Source organism: Falco rusticolus, chromosome Z (genome assembly GCF_015220075.1).
Source record: "Falco rusticolus isolate bFalRus1 chromosome Z, bFalRus1.pri, whole genome shotgun sequence".
Taxonomy (NCBI): domain Eukaryota; kingdom Metazoa; phylum Chordata; class Aves; order Falconiformes; family Falconidae; genus Falco; species Falco rusticolus.
In genome coordinates this window covers 25,144,772-25,166,884 of record NC_051210.1, presented here as the reverse complement: position 1 = coordinate 25,166,884, position 22,113 = coordinate 25,144,772, and the positions used below count along the sequence as shown (strand labels likewise).

At 38.0% G+C, this 22,113-nt stretch overlaps 1 protein-coding gene across 1 annotated transcript in view; it reads left to right on the top strand.

The window, feature by feature from the left end:
* FER (FER tyrosine kinase) overlaps window positions 1-22,113 on the top strand; it is a 189,897-nt gene that overhangs the window by 5,270 nt on the left and 162,514 nt on the right. The window contains exons 2-5 of the mRNA XM_037373844.1: window positions 8,354-8,458; window positions 13,640-13,898; window positions 17,810-17,983; window positions 21,599-21,698. Coding sequence (XP_037229741.1) covers window positions 13,692-13,898; window positions 17,810-17,983; window positions 21,599-21,698 — 481 coding nt within the window. The 5' untranslated portion in view covers window positions 8,354-8,458; window positions 13,640-13,691. The remainder of the gene's footprint in view (window positions 1-8,353; window positions 8,459-13,639; window positions 13,899-17,809; window positions 17,984-21,598; window positions 21,699-22,113) is intronic.

The following is a 22,113-nucleotide window of genomic DNA, read 5'->3' as shown; positions in this document are numbered from 1 at the left end:
TCTGTGGTCTTTTGATTTTCCATGCCACGTGCTTTCCAGCTCTGCTCTTCTGGAGCTAGCTGGTACCCTCTGAAAGAAAACCTGACCACAGCTGGCAGGCGTGTTTTCTCCAAACTGTGCTCCAGCCACAGTATAGATGCACACTTCAGTAGATCTGTGTCCTGTCCAGAGCAGTGTTCTGGAGGTATCCTGTCTGTGTATGCTTTGTGTCCTCAAACCTAAGGCTTCATGTTTTCTTAAAGCATGCAGTGCATACTGTGTGTATCATGCTGCTAAAATATCCTTCTGATGGGCTGTGACATGGTGATCTCTTGTGCTCTAGTATTTCATCACCAAAGTCCCCCCCAGCCAGGTTGGGGAAGCCTAGTGGAGATGCAGGGATCTGCAGTGTGGATGTGGTCAGTCTGCTTTCAGGGGGTAGGAGCCGCTATTTCCAAAGCAGCGATTAAGCAGATGGTGGTTAATATTTGACTACTACAATAGGATGGCGATGTCCTTCTAAAGAATTCTTCTCAGATTAAGTTGGGATTTCAGATTTAAAGATGTAGTCAGTCAAATTCCCTGCAACTGTCTTAGATTACAGTAAGGCAAGAATTCTGAGGGACCTAAATAACCCTTACCTACAATACAAACATTATTACCATCCCTAAATATATTTTTTTTCCTGAAGAATATCCATGAATGGCGCTCTGTCATGAAGAACCTTTGCCTCTTAAATTACAAGTTAGCTGCTTGGTATCATTTCTAGGAAGAATATTTTTGATATGGAGAATGAAAGTCTGAGTATAAAAAGCAACCCCTCTTGCAGTAAGAACCAGTTAGGCTGAATCTTATGTATTCAAATAAATTCCCATGTGGAGAGCCCAAGCATACTCGTTTTGCTCATGTGCACTTCAGTACCTTTTTTCCAGAGACCTGGGAGATTAAACATCCACATCTTTTAAAAGTTTGTTGTGACATCCATTAATTAAAGCTTGATCCATTTATACATACTCAAATGAGAAAGATACACTTCAGAAGGAGTGTTTGTAACTGGGAAGGCTGATGATACCCAAACAACAGTGACTGGATCTAAAAAGATAGGGTAGTTTTCTCATTTCTCCTGAGAAGTTAACCCTGGTATATGTTTGTAAAATTTATATATTTGTTATGCATTTAAAATGTTTAAGAAGGTGCAGATGCATAGTTCAGTCATCTGTCTTTTTGGTGATTCTATAGTGAGAGTAACTGTATTCCATTTAAGAGTTATCACAGTGTCTTTTAAGATACGGAGCATGCAAAGGAAAAACCATTCAGCTCAGGAACAGTGAACAGACTTGAAGCAGCACCTTTCACTGAACCACACAGTATGTTACATTTCCTGCAGAGTCACAGGCTGGAGTGTCAGCTGTTGGGAAGGGGCAGGACTGTCTCCTCATGGACCTGAGTTCCTTGTGGGCTGATTTTCTGTACAGACTACGGCATAATCGAACTGCATAAAATGTGATACAATGGTGCCAAGGAAATAAGTGACCTCAAGAAGACTGGATGAGCAGCGAGTTAACTAAATAGAGGGTTTAATGAACCAGAAGGTTGTAATTAGTTTAATGAAGGAGGAAAGAAACAGCCACACCTGATTGCTCTTTGAATTTCTTTTGAAGGAGTGATAAATACTTTGAACTAGATTATATTTCTCCTGAGGAGACCAGTATTGTCATGTATTACAGACTAATGGCAAATTTTTAATCTAATTGTTTTGGCTGCAGTGAGAAATTCTGGCTGATGTTGGGCCACAAGAAGACATTAAACTGCCTCTAGACTTTTTAAAAATTGTTTCATGTCCTGTGGATTCTTGTTTTTCTATGGCTGTCCTTAAACCTCAAGAGGTTATACAGTGGTTCTGGCAGAAGCTCCTGGCAGCATTCTGGATTTCTATGTTGAAACATGCAATGGCAGTAGCTGGGAGAGTTCTGTGATCTGAAATCTTTCCAGGGAGGAGTCTCACATAGTGCTTTGTGATGATGACACCCCCTCAGTACTGTGACAGTATTGTTCTGTCCTCTGGCTTCTCTGAAGAAGTATTTCAGTAGGTGCCCTCAGGACAGGGGGTTTTTGTTTGGATTTTTGTGTGCGTGTTCATTCTGACTTGCCATGTACTTACCTCAAGGCATATGAAATATGTTTCATTCAGAGGTTTTGGGTTTTTTTTTTTCAAATGAGGAAGACCGCTTTCTACCTTCGGACTGGAGAATTCAGCATCTGAATGAATGAATGAAGTCAGCAAAGAAATAAGGTAACTGTGTATAGACTAACTCATTAGTCTACAAAGTTACCACATCTACTTTTTAATTTCAGTGTTGACTCTTGTCACTTTTGCTGAGTTGTTTCCATCTTTGCTATTAATGTAAGGCAAGAAATCTCTTCAACATGCAATACCTCAGTTGACTTTTGTTGCTCCTGTTAATATACACTTCCAATAACCCTGCCTCATTAATATGTCTATTTAGGTGTTTTCAATTTGTGGCCAGCTTTCGTTTTAGCATTGTATGTTTGTTTGTAGTTCTATCACAGTCCTGTCCTTTAGCCGGCAGATCTTTTTAACAGGGTTGGAGATACCAGAGCACAGTGCCAGCCACATGAGAATTATTTTTACTAGCCTCATCCTGCTCAGTCCTTTTTACTGTTAAGATGTAGCATGGAGATAAATGTTGCAGAATTGAGAGTTCAGTGAAAAATCATTGGTCAGGTACCCTCTACGGAGGCCATGCTTTTCTTTGGCTTTCCTTGCAGCCTACAACTTAAATTTTAAAGAAAGTTTAATTCCAGGAAAAATACAGGAAGGAAAGCTTTCTTTACTTGGAAGGTAACAAGAAACTGGGCGCATTTACCCTTTGAAAGCAAGGGGTGTGTGTGTGTGTCTGTTATTTTGTATGCAGCACTGCCTTTTCCAGAGTTAACAGGAGTGCAGCACTGATTCCCAAGGTGTGGTGGCAGAACGACTTGTGGCGGCCAACTATTTTGCTGATTGACTGGATACCAAGCAAAAATGAATTCCAAATCAAATACAAGAATAAATGCAGTTTATTATATTACAATACAATAAGGAAAATAGCATGCAATATGATAAAAGGAAACAGTACTAGTTATTATGCACAATATGATAAAAGAGCAATAGAAGCGAAGCATCAAATCATTACTGCAAAGCCTTACAGAGACCAAGAAAAGGATACGTCACCGACTACTGCCTTAGTGTCATCCAGGCCCACATTCCTGGCACTGGTGCAGCTGGTGTTGGGAGTCTGTCGGTAACTGGGAATATTCCTCTGTGGGGCTTCTGGCCCAGTCCTGGAGCTTGCCTACCTTTATACTTGGTGAAAACCAAAAATATTTATATACCTAGCATATGTAAACTTTTAAGTTTAGGCTAAGTGCAAGCGCAGGCGTGCACTGTCTCGTGATGCATAAGGTTCGCACATGCCAGGGACGTTGGCCAGACACCTGGTGGGGTGGAGTTACTGTCATGACACAGCTGCACACAGTATTATTGTCTGGATGTTCCTGCTCATGTCTTGTGTGTTCAGGGGGCTCAGGACAAACACCACCAACTCATTAAAGTTGTCCTTGAGCTCCCTGAGCTCACTGTCCAAGTTAAACAATTCCTAATGGAAGACTTTTTTATAAGCAGCAATCGATTTAATAATTTTTCACCACACCAGCCTAGCTCTCCTCTTCCTAAACTGTAGCTGCTTTCACCTTGTACTCTTCTGCCTGGTGAGATTAAGTCTCCAGTATCTGCTTTGCTATTTGCCTGCCACTGTGAGGTGGAAACTTCTACAGAGTGGAAACAAAATTGGTAAAGATTGGTAAAGAACACTTACCACCACTTGGTTCACTACCAAATGGCAGCTCTTCCCATTGCACATTTTTTACAGGAGGCCCGAGATAATAAAATGAAGGGCACACTGAGGAAGTTTTCAGTTCATGGGGAGCTGGGAAGAGCTGCAGGTGTGGTAGAGAATGAGATTACTCTTTAGAATAGTCTTGGTAAATGGGAGACATCATCTGCAACAAAGCAGGGTGTCAGTGAGCACAAAAGTAACAAGACTATCTGTAGGCTGGCACAGATGGGTATGTGATGGGGAAAGAAATAGGGTAAGATGGAGTTCTGTGGAAAAGGTCGTGGAATTTTTTGATCACAAACTAAGAAAGACAGTGTATCATGCTGTTGGGAAGAGGTTAAAGTGCTTGGGCAGGAGCTTGAAAGTAATTTGTAGTAATCTCTGACCTTCTCGGAGTTGGTGAGTCCTACAGTACCCTACTGGTTTAGGTTCTGAACTCTTAAGTGAGACAGAGACCAATTAAAGGGTGTTCAGAGGGCAGTGGTCTAGAAAATTATTTAAAATGAAAGACTGAAAGAATTAGAATTGTCTAGTAAAAAAATAGGATATTCAGGTTGCAAAGAAGTGGCTAGTTTCTTCTTTCCTCAGTCATGGGGTGGAGAAGGTGAGATTTGGTAATTGAAGAACTTTTTTTTGTTGTGCTGAGGATAGGGGAATACTAAATCAGATAGCTTGAGAAGGCTGAGTCTTGACGAAAGATCTTTCTGCCATAGGTAAGTAGGTGTGGTTCTTTGCAAAGGGAATACATTAGATGGTGTCTTTAGGTTATAAGCCTTACCTCTGCATGATTGTTGATGACTTACTTCTGTTGTATCTTTAACTACCATTTGCATGCGTGAAAAGAATTCCAACAGGTAAATGAAAACTTGGTATACTTGAAAAGGAAGCGTTTCTTGTAATTCTAGGCAGAGGGTCTAAGAGTTGGTTCCTGGGCTTTTATCTGGTGGTGGGGATTTTTTTGGTTGGTTGTGGTTTTTTTTTAACTACTGACAAGTGTAAATCTTAGTCTTTGAGGGAGCCTGCTGTGTCATATTTGTGTATTTTTAATAAGATCACAGCTGCAAGAGCTGCTAGGGAAAAGTCTGGTCTTCCTACATGTGCAGGGGTGAGAGAGTGACAGTGCACTGTATGAGAATGTATGTACACGATCAAGTGTAGTCCATCTAGCTCAGTACTTGCTACTGTCAGATAAGAAGGGTCTCTTGGCGCAAAGGTAGAATAATAATTCTGGTCCTGCTTTTGCGCAGTTCAGAGATATCTTGAGATGGAAGTTCTGCTCTTTGGCAGGTTGGATTTTTTCATGAATTTTAGAATTGTTTTTGAACCTGTTTGTTTCTTGGTCTCAAAAAAATGTCTTTAGGCATTGAATTCGCTCATTTAATTATTTACTAGGCAAAGAAGTACTTAAGAGCAGATTTTTAAAATTTCATTTGATGTCCCCATGTTCTTCTGGGAAACACTTCAGGCATCTGTCATACCATGTCACTTTGTGCTATCATGATTATATTTTTTGTACTTTGATCTGACACCCTGCCATACTTACCTGTTTTGTGAACTAAAAAAGTTTCTTTCTGGAGAACTTGCTCCATACTGTTATCAATATTACCTGTACTTTTTGGTGTTTTACGTTCTTCGTGAGATAGAATAATTTAACAGGAATAGTAACACCACAAATGTATCAGCATCATAAAATATTCTTATGTTCTCTCTTCCCTTAATTTTTTTTATGACTTGTCAGTTTGGCTTTTAGTAATTTTGTATGATTTACAAATTCAAACACAGATGATGTGTGAAATGAAAAGATACACAGGTGACCATTCTGAACAGCAGCCCAAGTCCTGGCACAAATTCTGGTGATGCTTCTGACTCTCTCCCCTGTGAATCTTTGTCTCTTAAATCTTACCCAGCAAGGTCTTCACTTCTGTAACAGCTTCCTATGAGAGACATCAGCAGAAATCTTTTAGAAGTCTTTTGTTCACTACCAGTTCCAACACCTTCATCCACAAGACCCTTGATTCCTTCAAAGAACACTTCAAGCTGTGAAGCATGACTTTCCTCTGCAAAAGCTGTGGGGTTTTTTTTCCAGTCTTCATTACAGTTTTAATCACCTTGCCTCGTATGAAAGTCAGGTCATCTTTGTCGTGCTTCTACACATTGCCTTGTCAAGCTCTGAAAAAAACTGGTGCATTTTCCACTCTCCACTCTTCTTTACTTGGGTCACCTTAAGCCTAAGTTTTTGCAGAATTAATAGTTTGGCAATTTTATATTTGGTGCTTCGACACTTCAACTGAACAGTATCTGGCCTTGGTGAGTTCTTAGTATTAATTTGCAATCTTTAAACGTTCCTCTGATGCTTCGTTTTGAGAGAATGCCCTATATATCCCCAGTCTTAAGAGGGTCTGGTGTGGGGTTGGCTTTGACTGTCTCGGCGGTAATTTCAGAAAAGAACAGATCATTTAGGTTTTCTGCACTATCTTTCTTTCAATTGTTTTATATGTTTAGTGGTTTATTGCATTGAGGTAGCAAGCCACCCATAACTATCAGATTCTGCTGTGTCTGAGCTCAGAGACAGCAGTGGGAATTTTGTAACATTTTATTGCTGTCTTACAGATGGCTGTGTAGTTCACTGGCAAGCTGTTATTATGCTTCTGTGTATTAGCTAGTATACACCTATCAATTAGACCAGTATAGGACTTGTATTACCAGTTGTAAATTATGCTACTGACCTGTAGGCAAATGAAAATATGCACATAGATTAAAAGTCAGTAGTAACTGGAATTCTGAAGAAAAGTTGGGTTTGCATTTTTGTGTTTATATAGACAAAATTCTCCATTCTAAGTATGTGATAGACTAGTTCTTTAAAACAAAAAGTGTGCTTTTTTGTCTCAGTGTGGAGAGAAGAAGATACATCTCGTCTGTGTTTAAGTGGCTCCAATATGTTTTTTCGTGTAATAAATGGAATTTTCAGAAGGGGTTCATTTTTACCACAGGCAATTCCTTAACATCTGCTTGAAATCTGAATGTGCCCAGGTGGTGTTGGTAGCATGTGTTTTACTTTCATGAGTCCTGTTTGAATGAGGAAAGGGGTTCAAAACAGTATTCCTGTCCTGTGATAGTCTGGTGTTTCCAGCTGGTTTGTATGTGTGTTGGGAGGACTGGAGTCAAATTTTCTATAATGTTTTGCTCTTGCTTCTGATTTTTGGCTGGTGAAGACTTTCTCTTGGGTTTTGCAACTTTGCAACAAGTATTTTTGTATCTGTTATTAAAAATGTGGTGAATTTGGTAATGGTTCTAGCCTGCTGCACTTTTTTTCTCCTTTCATATCTGCTTGCGGATCTGTTGTTTCTTTGCAGTGACTGAATGTAAGCATCACTTACAGCTTTTTCTATTTTTGGTCATGGAGAATGGAAGTTTTGTGTTTATATTAGGCAGCACTTTGTTTCTAGAATGTCACTAAGTAACCAGAAAGGAATAACGTCCGCTTGATTATGAGCTAGAACTATCCTTTCATGAGATTTTACAAATGTGACTGTGATTAGTGCTTTAAGTAATGGAGATCTTGAAAATAATTCTCTTTTCTTTACCCTTATATATGGTGTCGGGTCTTTCAGTTTTGCTTAACCTTTCTGTTTTTTTACAAGGGCATTGCTAAACTAATACTGAAAGCCTCATCTGAAGGTTTAACTTCAGATGACACATTCTGGTAGGAGATTGTGAGTGAATGCTTAACGTTGGTCCACGTAGCTTATAAAGTATACCCTGCACTTGTAAGATATACGCAAGGCCTTTTTCTTATTTTTTTATACATTTTATATATTTTTTTCTTAACATAAAACCTCAAAGATCCAGCTTTTTGTTGCAGTTTGCTTCACCTAGGTTGCAGTCCACAGTTGCAACTTGAAATTTTAGTGCTGCAGTCATTTTAACTTTCTGACCTCTTACTATTCTAGATATTGGAGTAGTTAGAGCCATGTAAGACATTTCTGTGTCTTGATTGGTCCCTTTCTCATGTTGCCACTTGTATTCTTACATTCTAGTGAAAATACTGCCACTAAGTTTGTCTTTCATGTAAAGAATTTGAGTCTTTCATGCTTTCATTTTCCTTATTAATGGGCTTTGTTTTTGTTTTATTAAGGGCCAAGTTCAGAAATAAATGAAATTATCTAATTTTCTTGGTACAGTACACTGCGTCACAAGAAATTCCAAGAACATAAAAAAGAAATAAATCTTAGGTTACATGAGTAAAGACAAAATTATTCCCTCAAAATTATGTGTGTGAAGGGATAGCATGCTACTAGTTGCAGTCATTTGAGAAGTCTACTCTTTCAGTTTTCTTGGACTCTGTCTCTTTTAAAAAAATCTGTCTTCTCGCAATAATCTGAAAATCCAAAGCAACCTACCCAAATTTAAATTTTGCAGTGTGTTTTAAAATGCTGGAAGAACAATAAGAAATTTTATCTGTTTTTCTTTCACAGAGACCCCAGAAAATAAAAGTATATTTCAGAAAGTGAAAATCAGAAGTAGCTGCTGACATTAAGAGAAGTGTACTAAGGATAATTTCTTGAGGACAACTTTTTAAGGTAAATGTGCTATGTTTTCTGAAAATAAGCTGCCTATTTTGCCTTGAGTAGACTAATATTTCAGACCATTTTTGAAATGATCAGGCTGGCTTTAGATTACCACTTTATTTGTTTATAGATGGTACTAGCTCTATGGAAGCATTAATTCAACTAGTTCATGTGCCATGTATTTTGCATGAAATGCATATATAGATAATTTTTTGTATATGTGGTTAGTGTAAACAAATGGTAAGTAAAGCATGTGTATTATATTCCATGGTCTTGTACATTCCAGGAATAGATCCTACAGTAACAGTAATATCAATCCTTTAACAGTCTAATTCATGTTTAAGGTGTGGGTGGAGGGCTAAGAATGATTTATTTGATTGTTTTGATGGAATACAACTACTACAAGCCTCACATTCAGAAAATGAAATGGACTGTCCAACAAATTGATCACCTGTTGTAAAATTGCTTTAAATCAGTACATGAGCCTTGAATTTGAGGATATGTCTCCTGAATCCAAGTCCTCATCCTTCCCTGATTCTGCAGTTCTAGAAAGAATCTGCAAAATATAAGCCATGCTAAGTGATTTAAAGCCCATGCAGATTTAGGAGCAAGGGAGCTGACAGCAGATCAAGAGTGAGTGTGGTGTGCTCTGTATACCATGACCATTCCATATTCTGGTGCCAGATGTGTGTTGTGCTTTCCTGTTCTGAATTTAACTGGGGGCCAGGTGTGCTTCTAATTTGTTGTTTATTAGTTGCCTGTCTTGCCATTGACGTTATGAAACCACAAGTTCCAACTGATAAATGTGGATCCATCATTATTCTAAGATTAGCAATCATGGTCTTGGATACATTTCATGGCAATATGTGACAGAAGGCACCAGTTGTTAAAAGGGTTAGGAGAGCATCCTGGGAAAGTATTACGATATACGTGCTCTGTTCTTCCCTGCTTATTTGATTTTGATCATTGTCAGAAACACAGGACCTTTGTCCTGACGTGGTATGGCTGCTCTCATGTCATGGACAGATTGCAGTCTTTAAATTAAATGCAGATTGGCTACAATGAACTCTTCAGAGTTGTGGCTGGAATCCAGGAAGACTACTAATGCTGGGATGTTAGCTTTATTTGCTGAGGGGACTGTCACTGAAGTTTCTCACTGTCATGATGACAAAATGTAAAATTGCTTCATTTGGAATCTTACTACACTGCTGGGGTGGAGACAGTTGAGACAAGTCATAAACTGTCTTCAGTAACTATACTTAAATTTAGAACTGTTGAAGGTCTCATTGCTCATTCACAGCATATTTCTAAATGTACATTGAGTGTTTACTTCCTGTCAGTGATTAGTTTGTTACTTTGAGAGTGACTCTAAAAAGAAGGTAAGTCTTACTTTCTTGGAGTTGGCTCAGACATATTTTAACTGTTAAAGCTTACCAAATACTGATAGCTAATTTGTATATCCAGTAATTTTTATAGTAGTGTGGGTGTATCTCTCCCTCCCTCCCTCCCTCCCCTTCTCTCACACATTTCAAAATAAAAAAAAAAAAAAACTAGCTGAAACTCATGTGTCCTATTTTGTGCCACTGAGATTTTATTACTTTTACAAAACATGCTAGAATTCAGTTTGAGACTTCATTGGCATGTCAAGTTATGCAAGCATTGTCCATGTGTGGAAAAAGAGATAAACCTCATGGGTATCTGCCAGAAGTAGGAAAAGTCTTTTCACAGTAAAATTAAGCGTTCTCTGCAGGTTTTTTTAATGTATGAATTAAGCATATCATGTTTGTTGTCATCAATTCTCCCTAGCTACTTTAAAATGTGATGCCATCTCTGTTTTTTTCCTTTAAGATAAAATATTCTCCCATGCTGCTTTGAAAAAAAGCCCACCCCCACCCCAATTATCTTCCACACTGTATTTTTACCTTTTCAGCCTTGGAGTAGAGAGTATGTTTATGTCTCAAACTCCCCATATTTCCTACTGGTTCCACAGTAAATCTTTTCTGGGTTCAGATTTTGTTGCGCTACTCAGTATTGTCCGTAGTCTGAGGTTTCAAAATCTGGGTGGGAATCTGTGTTTGTGTTGTTGTATGTTCAGTGTGAGCATTGCAATGTTGTAAAGTCCAAAATTGGCACTATTAGTATTTCTTCTGTAATCCATTAGCTGTGAACATGTGGAAGCACAAGGAAGGTCATGCCACAATAGCCCAGCTTGTTTGCTGCCCTTAACAGTATCTCCTGGTGCTGTGGTGGGAGGCAGAGTGCTGATCTGAATGGGTTGTTGTGCCCAGATGGTCGTTGTAGGTCCCTTCCAACTGAAATATTGTACTCTGTTGGTCAGTCCTGTATGGCAGCTGTCAAGTCACCTGTCTGTATTGGTGCCAGATGTTGTCTCTTTGAATACTGGCCTTTTTAAATGTGCTTGTGCTTTTTAAGAATATTTGAAATACAGATTTTATAGAAAATGCCTACTCGTCCTTGGTAGGTCTTACAGTTTTGATCTCAAGTAAGTGACTCTGTGATCTGTGCTGTTTTTGGTTGTTTAAAAGTGTTCAAAAGTATTAAATCAAAACCACTTTTTTAACATTTTTTTAAAAGCATTGGGTTTTAGCTTATTGACATTTAAGTGGCTCAGGTCCTGGGTACTTGTTCACCACTTCCTTGCCTCCATAATATTGGAGTGTTTGAGTTTTAATGAATGTCTTGATTGAACATTTTCTTAATTTACAATGAAAATATATGGAGGCAGGCTTACCCAGTTGGAAATCATCAGCTCTGAGACTTTATGCTTGTTGGTCTTACCAAGTCAGAATTCCATCACTTTTGAAAAATGACGTTGTGCTGTGCTGTTTCTGTCACGGTGAATGGAATAATTTAAAACAAAGACCAGAGTCCAGTATGTGTTACAATTTTTGTCTATGTACCCAGGCATCTAATAGTGTAATCAGAAAAAATCTAATTACTATTTAGTGAAGGGAAGCTTAGCAGACTGGAATGAAATGTTGCTGGATCTTCTATTCTATTGATTTTTGTGATCTTACAGCTCCACAGTGAGTCAGTGGAAGCAGCCTGAAATATCATATGCTGAGAATATTTCCTCCCTCCCTTGCCTGCCTGCCTCTCAGTAAAATACGGAGGTGAGAGTAAAAACAAGCAAGCCAGCACTTTACTCATAGCACAAGGCCAGACTTCATCCTGAGATTCAGTTCCCATCTCTTCTGAATCTGGAATGTAAGAAAATAAAAACACTAGCTTTCCTCATAGCTAACATGCTAGCATATTTAGGTAATATGCTAAGATGTGCTGCTAGGAGGAAAATGAGCTTGGTCACAAAAGTGGGTGTAGGTCTAAACGGTGTAAAAAAATCAGAAGTGCAGTTCCAGTCATGTTAATAAGTAGGTACTTGGAAGATTTTTTTCTTTTGCTCGTTTTACTAAAGTATTAGTGGTTTTGCAAGACTGTTCTTCAATTTTAACTGAAAAGATTATAATTAATATAACTAATAATGACATACTCTATCCTTTATAAGTACAGACAGTGTGAATTACTTAGTGTCGCTTTTTATGACTGAGCTCCTAGTCATCAGCAAGGAATCTGACCAAAATATACAGTTCCAAATTAAAGGGCATATGAAAGCTTGCAATAGATTTAAGGTTACTTATACAACCTTGACTCGTCTGTACTGTGTAGATGCACAGTAACCATGGCAGTATTCTTATTTTCTTTATAGGATCTTTTGTTTTTTCCTTTATAAGCATAGCTTGTGTTCTGAAAATAAACACGTAGTGAACGAGGCTTATTTCCATAAGTTACTGGAAGAGCTAATAGAGGCAGGGAACTTCAGGAAGAGAGGAATGATCCTGGGAGTCAGGCTACCCTAGAGATCGTTTAGATTCTGATTTGCAAAATATTCTGAAATTCTATGTGGTAACTGAAGCCAATAACATCTTTTTCTTTTCTGGGTACTTAACATGCTAAAAATGCTACGCACTCTGAAAAGACTGTCTTAAAGCCTTGTGCATACCAGTATTAGATGGTACAATCCTGACATTAGTTTATGTGTCTCAGTTCTCAGTGAAAATAAGATTATTACCCCTGCTTTGCCCCATGGGCTGTTAGGAATGTAAATCTATTAACATTTGTAAAACACACTGCTAATTTAAGTGCAACGTAAAGCCTATGAAGAAATCAGTACTTCTGCATTCAAAAGAGCTAAGACTTTGCTGGAGTGTAGGAACTAGTGAATAAGCAGTACACAGTCCGTGTCTGCACTGCGGTCCAGAGCTATATTTGCAGTTTATGTAAGTTTGTCTTAATTGGTGTGAAGCTGATTAGTATAGGAACAGGGTTTTGGTACATGTACAGAAAAGAGTTCAGCCTGCATTACAAAACCTATGCAACTCTGTGGAAATTACTCATATGTGGGTTCAGGTCTTCCAAGATGTGGCTGCATGTTTAGTGCTAGCTCAAACAGATGTCTTTGACCTGCAGTTGTGATAAAGGATTTTGTAAGGCAGCATTTTTTACCTGTTTATCAGATTATGTCCATTTGGTACAGTAAAACTGGACTGCCTTAGGGGAAGATCGTGCGAACTTGAGAGCTTTGTCCTAATGTATGACCCAAAGGAGCAATGAACGGTTTCATGGGGAGCCTGGGTTGGATATTTTCTGATTTTGGGGAGGCTGAATCTGCAGTGGCCTGCTAAAACAGTGTTTAGAAGCAAACTAGTTTCTCGTTACCCATTTCCCACAAATGCAGTGCCTGAAAGCTGTTATTTTTCTGGACTCTGTGGATAGTGAACACCGGGAACAAAATGCTGCAGTTCCCCAGGAGTGGAACAGTATAGGTGGCAGTTCTTGTTTGGAGATACAGTAAGTTATACTTATTTAATTAAATACGTGAATTGGCCTTTAATATCTGTTTTAGATGCTTTTATGTGTGTACTCATAACTCCACTTTAAGTTAGGGAGGTACGTTTTGCAGGTGGAAACTGCAGGAGGACAGTTCTGGGCCAGTCATAGATGAGTTTTCAAAACAGTGCTCTGGTCCTGCTTTCAGATTGTTTTGAGGATGTGTGTGTACGTGGTTAGTCTCAAGGTTAAGTCATTTCAAGGTTTAGACGTTAATATTTGCTCTTTATCACACTGGAGGTTTTTCTTTTGGTATGTGTCTCAGGAATCTTTTTCTGCTTTCAGATGTGGTGAGAAGCCTGCATTTTCCCCTGTGCTGTATATAGTGCCTTAAAAGATGGGGTTTGGAGGTGACCTGAAGTATTCTCATGATGCTTTATTAAAACTACAAGACTGGGAACTACGACTGCTGGAAACGGTGAAGAAATTTATGGTAATGCGAGTAAAAAGCGATAAGGAGTATGCCTCAACTTTACAGAATCTTTGTAATCAAGTAGATAAAGAGAGCACGTGTCAATTGGATTATATCAGCAATGTGTCCAAGGTAAGACTGAAGTATTTTGAATTTGGAATATTCTTGCAAGTAGCAGCACTGGATTTATTTTTGTTTTAGTTTGAGTTGGATTCCTGTTGATTCAGCTTCTTGAGAGTTATTGTTGCCGAAGAGTAAAATAGGCTCCCTTTAGTTCCTCAGTGGACAATGTAGAAGTTGAGCTCCAGTCTTGCTTTGAAAATAATAACTGAACTAGAATCAATCCTGAATTCTAAAATTCAGTATTTTAGGTTCCTGGGTTGAGCCTGCTGCTTTGTTTAGTGTTTTGAAAATAGTGTATGCTCTAGTAAGCTTTTCTTTTAAGACAGTTAAATAGGAACTATTGTTCATGTTATATAGAATTTGTGACAGAAATAGAAAAATGCCAGGAAACCAAGGCAAAGCCTAGCATTCCAGCTGTTATTCGCACTGCAGTGTGTGTTGTAAAAACAAAACATTAATTCAGGATGTTTCTCATAATTGTGAAGTTATTTTGTATCCAATTTAAAATAATTGTGTTGACTTTTTATAAAGGTGAGGCTGTCCTTCCCCCAGATTATTAATTTTCAGATTTAGAGTAAGTCCAGTGTGAGTACCGATGAAGCAGACTTCCCTATTTCACCTGTTTGTAAGCTTCATTCCTGACTTGAATCCCTTCCTGACTACAGAAAATTGTTCTGTTTTAATGGCTTATCAAATTCTTGGGCCTTCTGCTGTAGCAGTGATTACACGTTCCCTTCAGTTTGGCATGAATCCTGATCTCCCCTCTGCAGGAAAACACCCTTTTTAGGTCAAGCTAGATTTTAGACAAAGAAGTTTTTGTGTAGTGGGCTTATGGGGTGGCTGTTTGAATACTAGCTATGGCATAGCATTAGGAATGTGATGGCATCTTGTGCAGCTGTCAGTATTTAAACTGCACTAAAGTGGCAGCATGTATGACTTGAAAGCTGTGGGCTATAGCTATCAGGCTTCAGCTGCCCCACATTCTGGTGATTTTGGTAAATAAACATTAAGACATTGTCATTAGCCTAGGATTGGCAGAAGTCAGGTATTTTCTTCAAGCTTTCTACTGTTGGATCCCAGAGTTTTGCATAGAATTTTTGGTGATGTGACTAATAATTCTTGCTTCTGCTGCCTCACTAGAATTGCTCTTACATGCTAGCTAAACTGGTTTGCAGTTTTTTTAGGCAATGAAACAGCGCCTTAGGCCTAGAACAGTAAAGGAGCATTGGCATCAGAACCTTCATGTAGCTGGCTCAATCTAGAGCAGTTCATGTCAGTGATGGCCACTTCCTGTGAGCAAATACATTTTAAAAAGCTGAAGAACTGACTGGAACCATATTCTTTTTGGGCTGAAGATAGGCACGTGTGTCACAATTTGAAATCTTGTTTTGGACACAGGCAGTCAAATGGTTCTTTCAGGATTATTTTTGTTCTTCCCTTCCCCCCCCCCCCCTTTTAAGGAGGTGCCATTTTTCTGTCAAGCCATATCTGTGGCCTCTACATCTTAATATAACAGCAAAAATATTGAGATGCTACTGACAGATCTTTTGTGTAGGCTTATCTTGAAATATCACTGTCACGATTTTAAAGTTGAGTAGTGACACATTGTCTTATTGGTTTTAGCAGTTAAAATGTCTGAATTACTGATTAATTTACTCACCTCATTCTAATTTACTTTACTATTTTATAATGCTTTTTCCTCTCTGCCTGAAATTTTACCGAATCAAAGTATGACCCAAATATTACAGGACATAAAACTGGTATCCTACATCTCCTGAGACTTAAAATACCTGTATATTAAATTTTTGGTACTATGTGGCATCAAAACCAAATACCAAGCTGTATAATCTTTTATGTTTGGTTTTTAGGGTTTTTTTTGGTTTGTTTTTTTTTTTTTTAGTGTACAGGAAGAGTGAGCACCTTGAGAGAAATGGTATTTGGAGAAACCTGTCCTATATTTTTTTCATGCAGAGGCAGCAAACTTGCTGGAAGGTGTAGCGGCAGCACTGCTAATGCTGGAAAAGCAGTATTTTAAATTGTTTCTCAACAGCTCTTCTGTGTGTGTATATGTCTAAAAAATACTGTTAAGCCAAGCAATGTTATATTTTACTGCATTTGGTGGATTATGGTTATTTTCTGTGAAAGAGAATGCTTTGTCTTCTCTGTTATCCCCACCCAGATGCTTTTCGGTCCCATGCAAATCTCAATTTTTCAAGCCTGTCATCAAGTATAGCTTTTCACTTCAGCTTTCCCTATTTGAAAACAATGAAATATAATCATACAAAACACAGAAATCCTGCTTAACCGATGTTTACTCAGTGTGGAAAGAGGGATGTAAAGAATGAAAAAACGTGCAGCTGATTTTTTTAAATGGAAAGGGAAGTTTTCACTATGTTTCTAGCTTATTTAGGTTCATCTGGTGAATTGTAAGCTTAAATATGTCTTCAGAGTACTTGTCCTGTTGATAAATATTTTGCTGTGATTTTCCGGGTTGATTGAAGCAGTACTTGTCTCATCAGTAATAAATCAACCTTAAAAAAATGGTGAACTCTGACTACATTTTCACCTCTGAGAGCACTCTAATAAACTCTTCTATAAGCACAAGACCCACTATTCTCAGACAGTTTAGTGCTGGTTTTATCCTATGCAGCTTTGCAATATGGCTTCTGATGTCATTTGAAAAGTGTTCTGTAATGGAGAGGTGCAACAGTTTTCAGCCATAGCTGGGAAGCTTTAGGCCATGACCTTTTACAGCAGCACACTTTAAGCAGCCTGAGATAGTTCTATGCTAGTCTGCGGGATGTTCACAAGCTAAAGTCAGATGTGGTTTAATATATACATGAGTTAACTGTCTTTTGTTTCCCTCTGTATCTAGTTTGTGTTGCAGCATTGTCATGTAGAGATGGAAATATTATGTAAATATGTTTATACATAGATGTAGGGAAACCCCAAAGCTACCAAAAAAGAAGTATTTTTCTGTGTTTTAATAATCTAAGGTGGATTTCTGTCTTTAATAACAGTGTGATAAATGCTGGTAAAACTAACATACTAGCTGCCTTCAATACCTGATAATTCTAATTTTTAGATACAGGATAGCATTCAATGTCAGGGAGATATCTTTAAGGAATCCAATACTGTTCCCATCAACAAAGCATGACAGGGATCTTTAAGGTAACAAATGCTTTTACTTGAACAGAAATTTAATTTCATGTTTGTATCTGTGGTGCATTGGAATTATCTGTTCACCTTACAGTTCTTAACCAAAATTCAAAGCCACACACAGCACATTAAGCTGTCCTGAAAACTGACTGACAAAATGGCCAAGGAAATTATTAATGTAAGGGTACAGAAAGATTTTGGGTTACTATGACAGATGAGTAACTGCTTGTGTCTTAACCTGTTAGCAATTTATGCCTTGATACTGGTGGCCTGACTGATGCTGTCAGTTATGTGAAGCAGCTGACGAATGATAGCCTCTTAAAGTAAGAGTAACCATTCAAATGCATATTACTATGAGGTTTTTAGACAAGGACAGAGAAGTCAGCTTGAACAGAGTAACTGTGGCTGGGAAACAGAACAAATGCTTGTCAGTGGTGTTGGGGATGTATATCAGAAAAGGCTGTAAAGCTTTCATCCGTGTTCAGAAGTGCAGGACAGTGCTGAAGGATGAGCATACAATACTGTATTTTTGTCTCTGATGCTTTATGATTTTATGAATAAGTTTGAGGTAGATTTTGCTGTAGCGGGACGAATGTTATTTTGGAAGATCTCAAGTGCATTTGTGTAAGTTTAAAATTTGGGTTTTTGCTGATTTGTTTTAAACAGTGGTGCATGTTTTCCCACAGTTTGTGTTCATCATTTGGTTATTTGTAAGGCAGAGTAAGAATGGCCTTTCCTGTTCTGTGTTTTTTTTTTTATAGTCTTGGTTGCTCGTGGTACAGCAAACAGAACAGCTGAGCAAAATAATGAAGACACATGCAGAAGATCTTAATTCCGGGCCTTTGCATAGGCTTACAATGATGATCAAAGATAAGCAGCAAGTTAAGAAGAGTTTCGTAGGTGTTCATCAACAAATAGAAGCAGAGATGTACAAGGTATTTTATTCAACTGTGCTTTAGAAATTTATTACAGTTTAATATGTTTAAAAACAATATGTTGAGAGTGGATTTTTTTTAGTTCCTCTGGTTTTGTTTGTTCTATGGTAAAAGTAGTGACTTGTGATATGTAGAATGCCTAGTTCAAATGTTAGTTACTTCCTCCACATTTTTTCTCCCTGGCTAGCTGACAAGGCAGAGATGGAAAACTCTCATATATAAATTTCTATGGACAGATAGCACTAGAAATGCTCTTATTCCAGTAGAGGATGAATGTGTATGACGCTTCTCTACTCCATCTCTTTTCCTGTTCTCATTCCACTCATCATCCCTGGGACCACAGCACTGAAAACTTTTGTTAATGAATGCTCTTGACCAGGGGTCCTCAAACTACGGCCAGCGGGCCGGATACAGCCCGCCAGGGTCCTCAATCCGGCCCCCGGTATTTACAGACCCCCCCGCCCCCCCCCACTGGCGGTTGGGAGGGGGAAACCAAGCAGCCGCAGATGGCTGCCTGCCACTGCATCCGCGCCGGCCCCTGGTTAAACAGTGTGAGGACCCCTGCTCTTGACAGTTCACGCTCTTGGATGGGGACAGGATTCTAGTCCCTGTTCTAAAATATAAATCAAGTGTAAACCAAACATTAAGGCTGCAGATGGAGCTCTTCAGGGCTTTTTCTATTAATGTCAGTTGTCCTGCTTATTTTGAAAGTAAAGCTTAACTAGTCAGTAAAGCTGACAGAAATCACAGTTTCATTTAGGTGCTCTGGGGAGGTTTAAGGGTGAATGTCAAAAATCAGATTGATAGTTTGAAAGGTCTGCTGAGAGGAGGAAAAGCACTGTTTCTTCTTTCCTCCAGCAGAGAATTTGAGATTTGGAGTAGTGTAATTAAAATGTAACACCTGAGTACTACAGTGCAAATGTCATGGACAGATGAGTAAAAGATTCTTGGGCTGGTTGTGAGAAGAACTTTAAACTAGAACTAAACATATATTAAGTTAAATGTTGGCTGTAATAGGAATGCTTCTGTAATTTTCTAGGGTCTTGGTATCTTTCCCAGGTATTGACTGTGGGGAGTACATACTTTTTGATGCATGGTCAGTAGGCTGTCATAACATTTCCAGGCCAGATAATCACTTAGAACCACTTACAGATTGGTGCATCTGAAAATGGTCAGGGTGGAGGAAAAGGAAAAACTGGTAGCGTATGTAAGGAATAATAGAGATTAAATATAGAGAGAATTGGAGAAATGGATAAAGAAAGAAAGAAACACAAGAAAGAGGCTGGATGAAATGAGACTGCTGGAAGTTCAGGTATACTTTTAAAAGAGATTGTGTAAAACATTTTTTTTCTGGTAATAAGTTAACTCTAATAAAATCTGTAATTAATCTGTCTTCTAAAATAAGGCTTTTCAAAAAAATACAGTGCATATTGAGCAGTCCCCAAAGGTTCGGTTACAAATCATATTGATTTTAATTAACTGTAGGCGGCATGGCCATGCAAATATTATGCATCCTGATGGATAAGCTTGCATTGTTGGTTGTTGTTGTTCCCCCCTTCCTGATTTTCCTAAGAAGCATTTGAATAGCGTTCTGGTTAGATATGATATGTTCTTTCATTGTTAGCTGACATTGTTTGTTCAGAGGTTTTATGTAACTGGAGCACTTAGAGAATGGTTCCCAGAAATTCAAAATACTTGTCATGTTCCGTGGTATTATTTCGGTTTTGTTACACACAGAAGCAAAATACCTATTATTTCCCAAGACATTGTCCAGACCTTATGGAGGTTAGTGTCTGTGCCGTTCATACCTTTATGATATGCCGGTAAAAAAAAGTGTTTTAGATGAAATGCGTATGTATCATCCGTTCTTATTCTAAACACCCCTATGGTGAGGAGTCTTTTTGGTAAAATTCTTAAGAACGGTGAAATACCATATCTTTTACACAAATGTACTGGAACTCATATTTATTCCAATTGCTATTAAGATATTGGGTATTTTTTCTGTCATGGGATTTGAGGAAAAAAAAGTAGAGTACTATGCCAGTTACATGGGCAAAACTTTCTGACAGAAAAAAATGGGTTTGAGGGAATCCTTGAACATCTTAGCTCCTTAGGTGTTATTTGGGGACAGGGGTGCTCTTGGTTTTGTTTTTGTCTGTTGGAAGAACAGTGTCTATGAATCAGTAAAATGTATTTTGCAGTTCCCGCAAAGGTTTCTTAATATTAATTGCCTATCTTTTATTTTCCATTTTCTGTAAGAGAAGCAGTTCCTTGTTACTTATATCTTAATTATGTTCACTACTTTCTAATTTCATCTTTTTCTCAACTTCTTGCTATGTCTTTATAAGTTTGTCATATTTTTTCCTTCCTCACCTCTCTTGGTCTATAATAGCAAGAATTGTGAGTATAATTTAAAGCATGAAGAAATATGAGGTAAGAGTATGGGATTGATGTGGAGAAAAGTTCCTGCCTTTAAATTAAATCTCTGCACAGTTGGACCAGAAATAGAAACTGTAGATAGCACCTTGTTGGCTCTTCGAGGAATCCCATTAAGTTTCCAGATGTTTTTCTTGTGGGTCAAAGTAGTGGTGTCTGGGCCTTGCCTCACGAAAAAAGGGAGAATTTTGAACTGCAGCCTTCTTCATGACAGTGCAAGAGGAACAGTTTTTCTCTAGAACAGACTTCCTTTTCTGCACATTCATTGAGGGCAGCACTTCCACTAAATTAAGTTTATTTATTATCTGCAACCATTTCCTTTATGAGTGTTATTTTTCTTTTTGTTGGAGTTTTTTGCTTTTCTTTAATATATATACCACCCTTTTGGTATTGTAGTGACTGGTTTGTTCTTGGGTTTTGCTTGCAAATTCATGACTTGTACTTATTTCTGAACAGCGTGCTAATTCTATCACACAGTGAATGAAAGTTGGGTATAGAAGAGACAACTTTATTTAAACTTTTTGACCAAAAAAGTGAAGTTGCTTCCACTGTAAAAAGATTTTTCAGTGCTGTGTTCCACTGTAGCTTGGGGTTTTTTTGTTTGTTTGTTGGCCTGGTGGTTGTTTTTTTTACTTTGTTGTCTTTGCCTTTTCAGGGATTTAAATCTTAAAACAGCTGGATTGGTTCATGCACAGTTGCTGTTTCTAAGCCATTTTGTATGAACTGTAATATCCAAAAATTCTTCTGTCTTGCCTTTTATTTTTTTAAAAGATGCTAAAGAGTTTCCTTCCTATGCATAGAACATTCTCATCTAGTATGATTCATTAAGCATATTTTTGGTGTGGTTTTTTTCCCCCCCTTGTCATTGGAGTGGAATACTGTTTATAATTAGCTGGATTTCCTAAACATTGTTCATTACACTGATGTGGATGAAGATTGCCGTTTCAGGCCTCTTTATTTCATTCCGTGCATTTATTGATTTTGATTGTGTTACACTGTGTAATATCTTGTTAATAATACCCTATTTAGATCCACCATCCCTATTAAGCCAATGGAAAGTGGTAACATCCTTATTTTGGAAAATAAAACCTGTTAATTCTTTTTCACTAATGCTATGAGGTTTTTTATATGTTGAGGATAAATATTTTCAATACTTTCTATATTTCTGTTTTCTTAAAGGTCACAAAGACAGAACTAGAGAAACTAAAATCTAGCTATAGACAACTAATAAAAGAAGTAAATTCTGCCAAAGAAAAATATAAAGAAGCTGTGGCTAAAGGTATGACTGACTTGTGTTAATTTCATCTGTTTATTAGTGCCTTTTTCAAACCTGCTAAAACTCTTACAGTGAAACAGGATGATGTTTTTACTTTGAGCAACTTGATTGCAATATAAAAGCTCATTTAGTATCTTAAGTGACAGGCTCATTGTCATCATGTGTGGTGGTGCCATGAATTTGGTTGTACTCTTTCTAAAAATCATAAAATAAAGGATAGTCTTTATTTTAATGTAAATGGTAATCATTTTAAGTTCTTGTATTTGAAATGTAAGATTGTTCAAATGAACTGTTAGTAGTAGTAAGTGGGTTGCAACTCTGTCTCATCTACATTGTAGCTGCAGCTTACTTGCATCCTGTGACCTATTATGGTTGATGCAGTGGCATCAGCATCAGTTCCTGACAGTTAGTATAACAG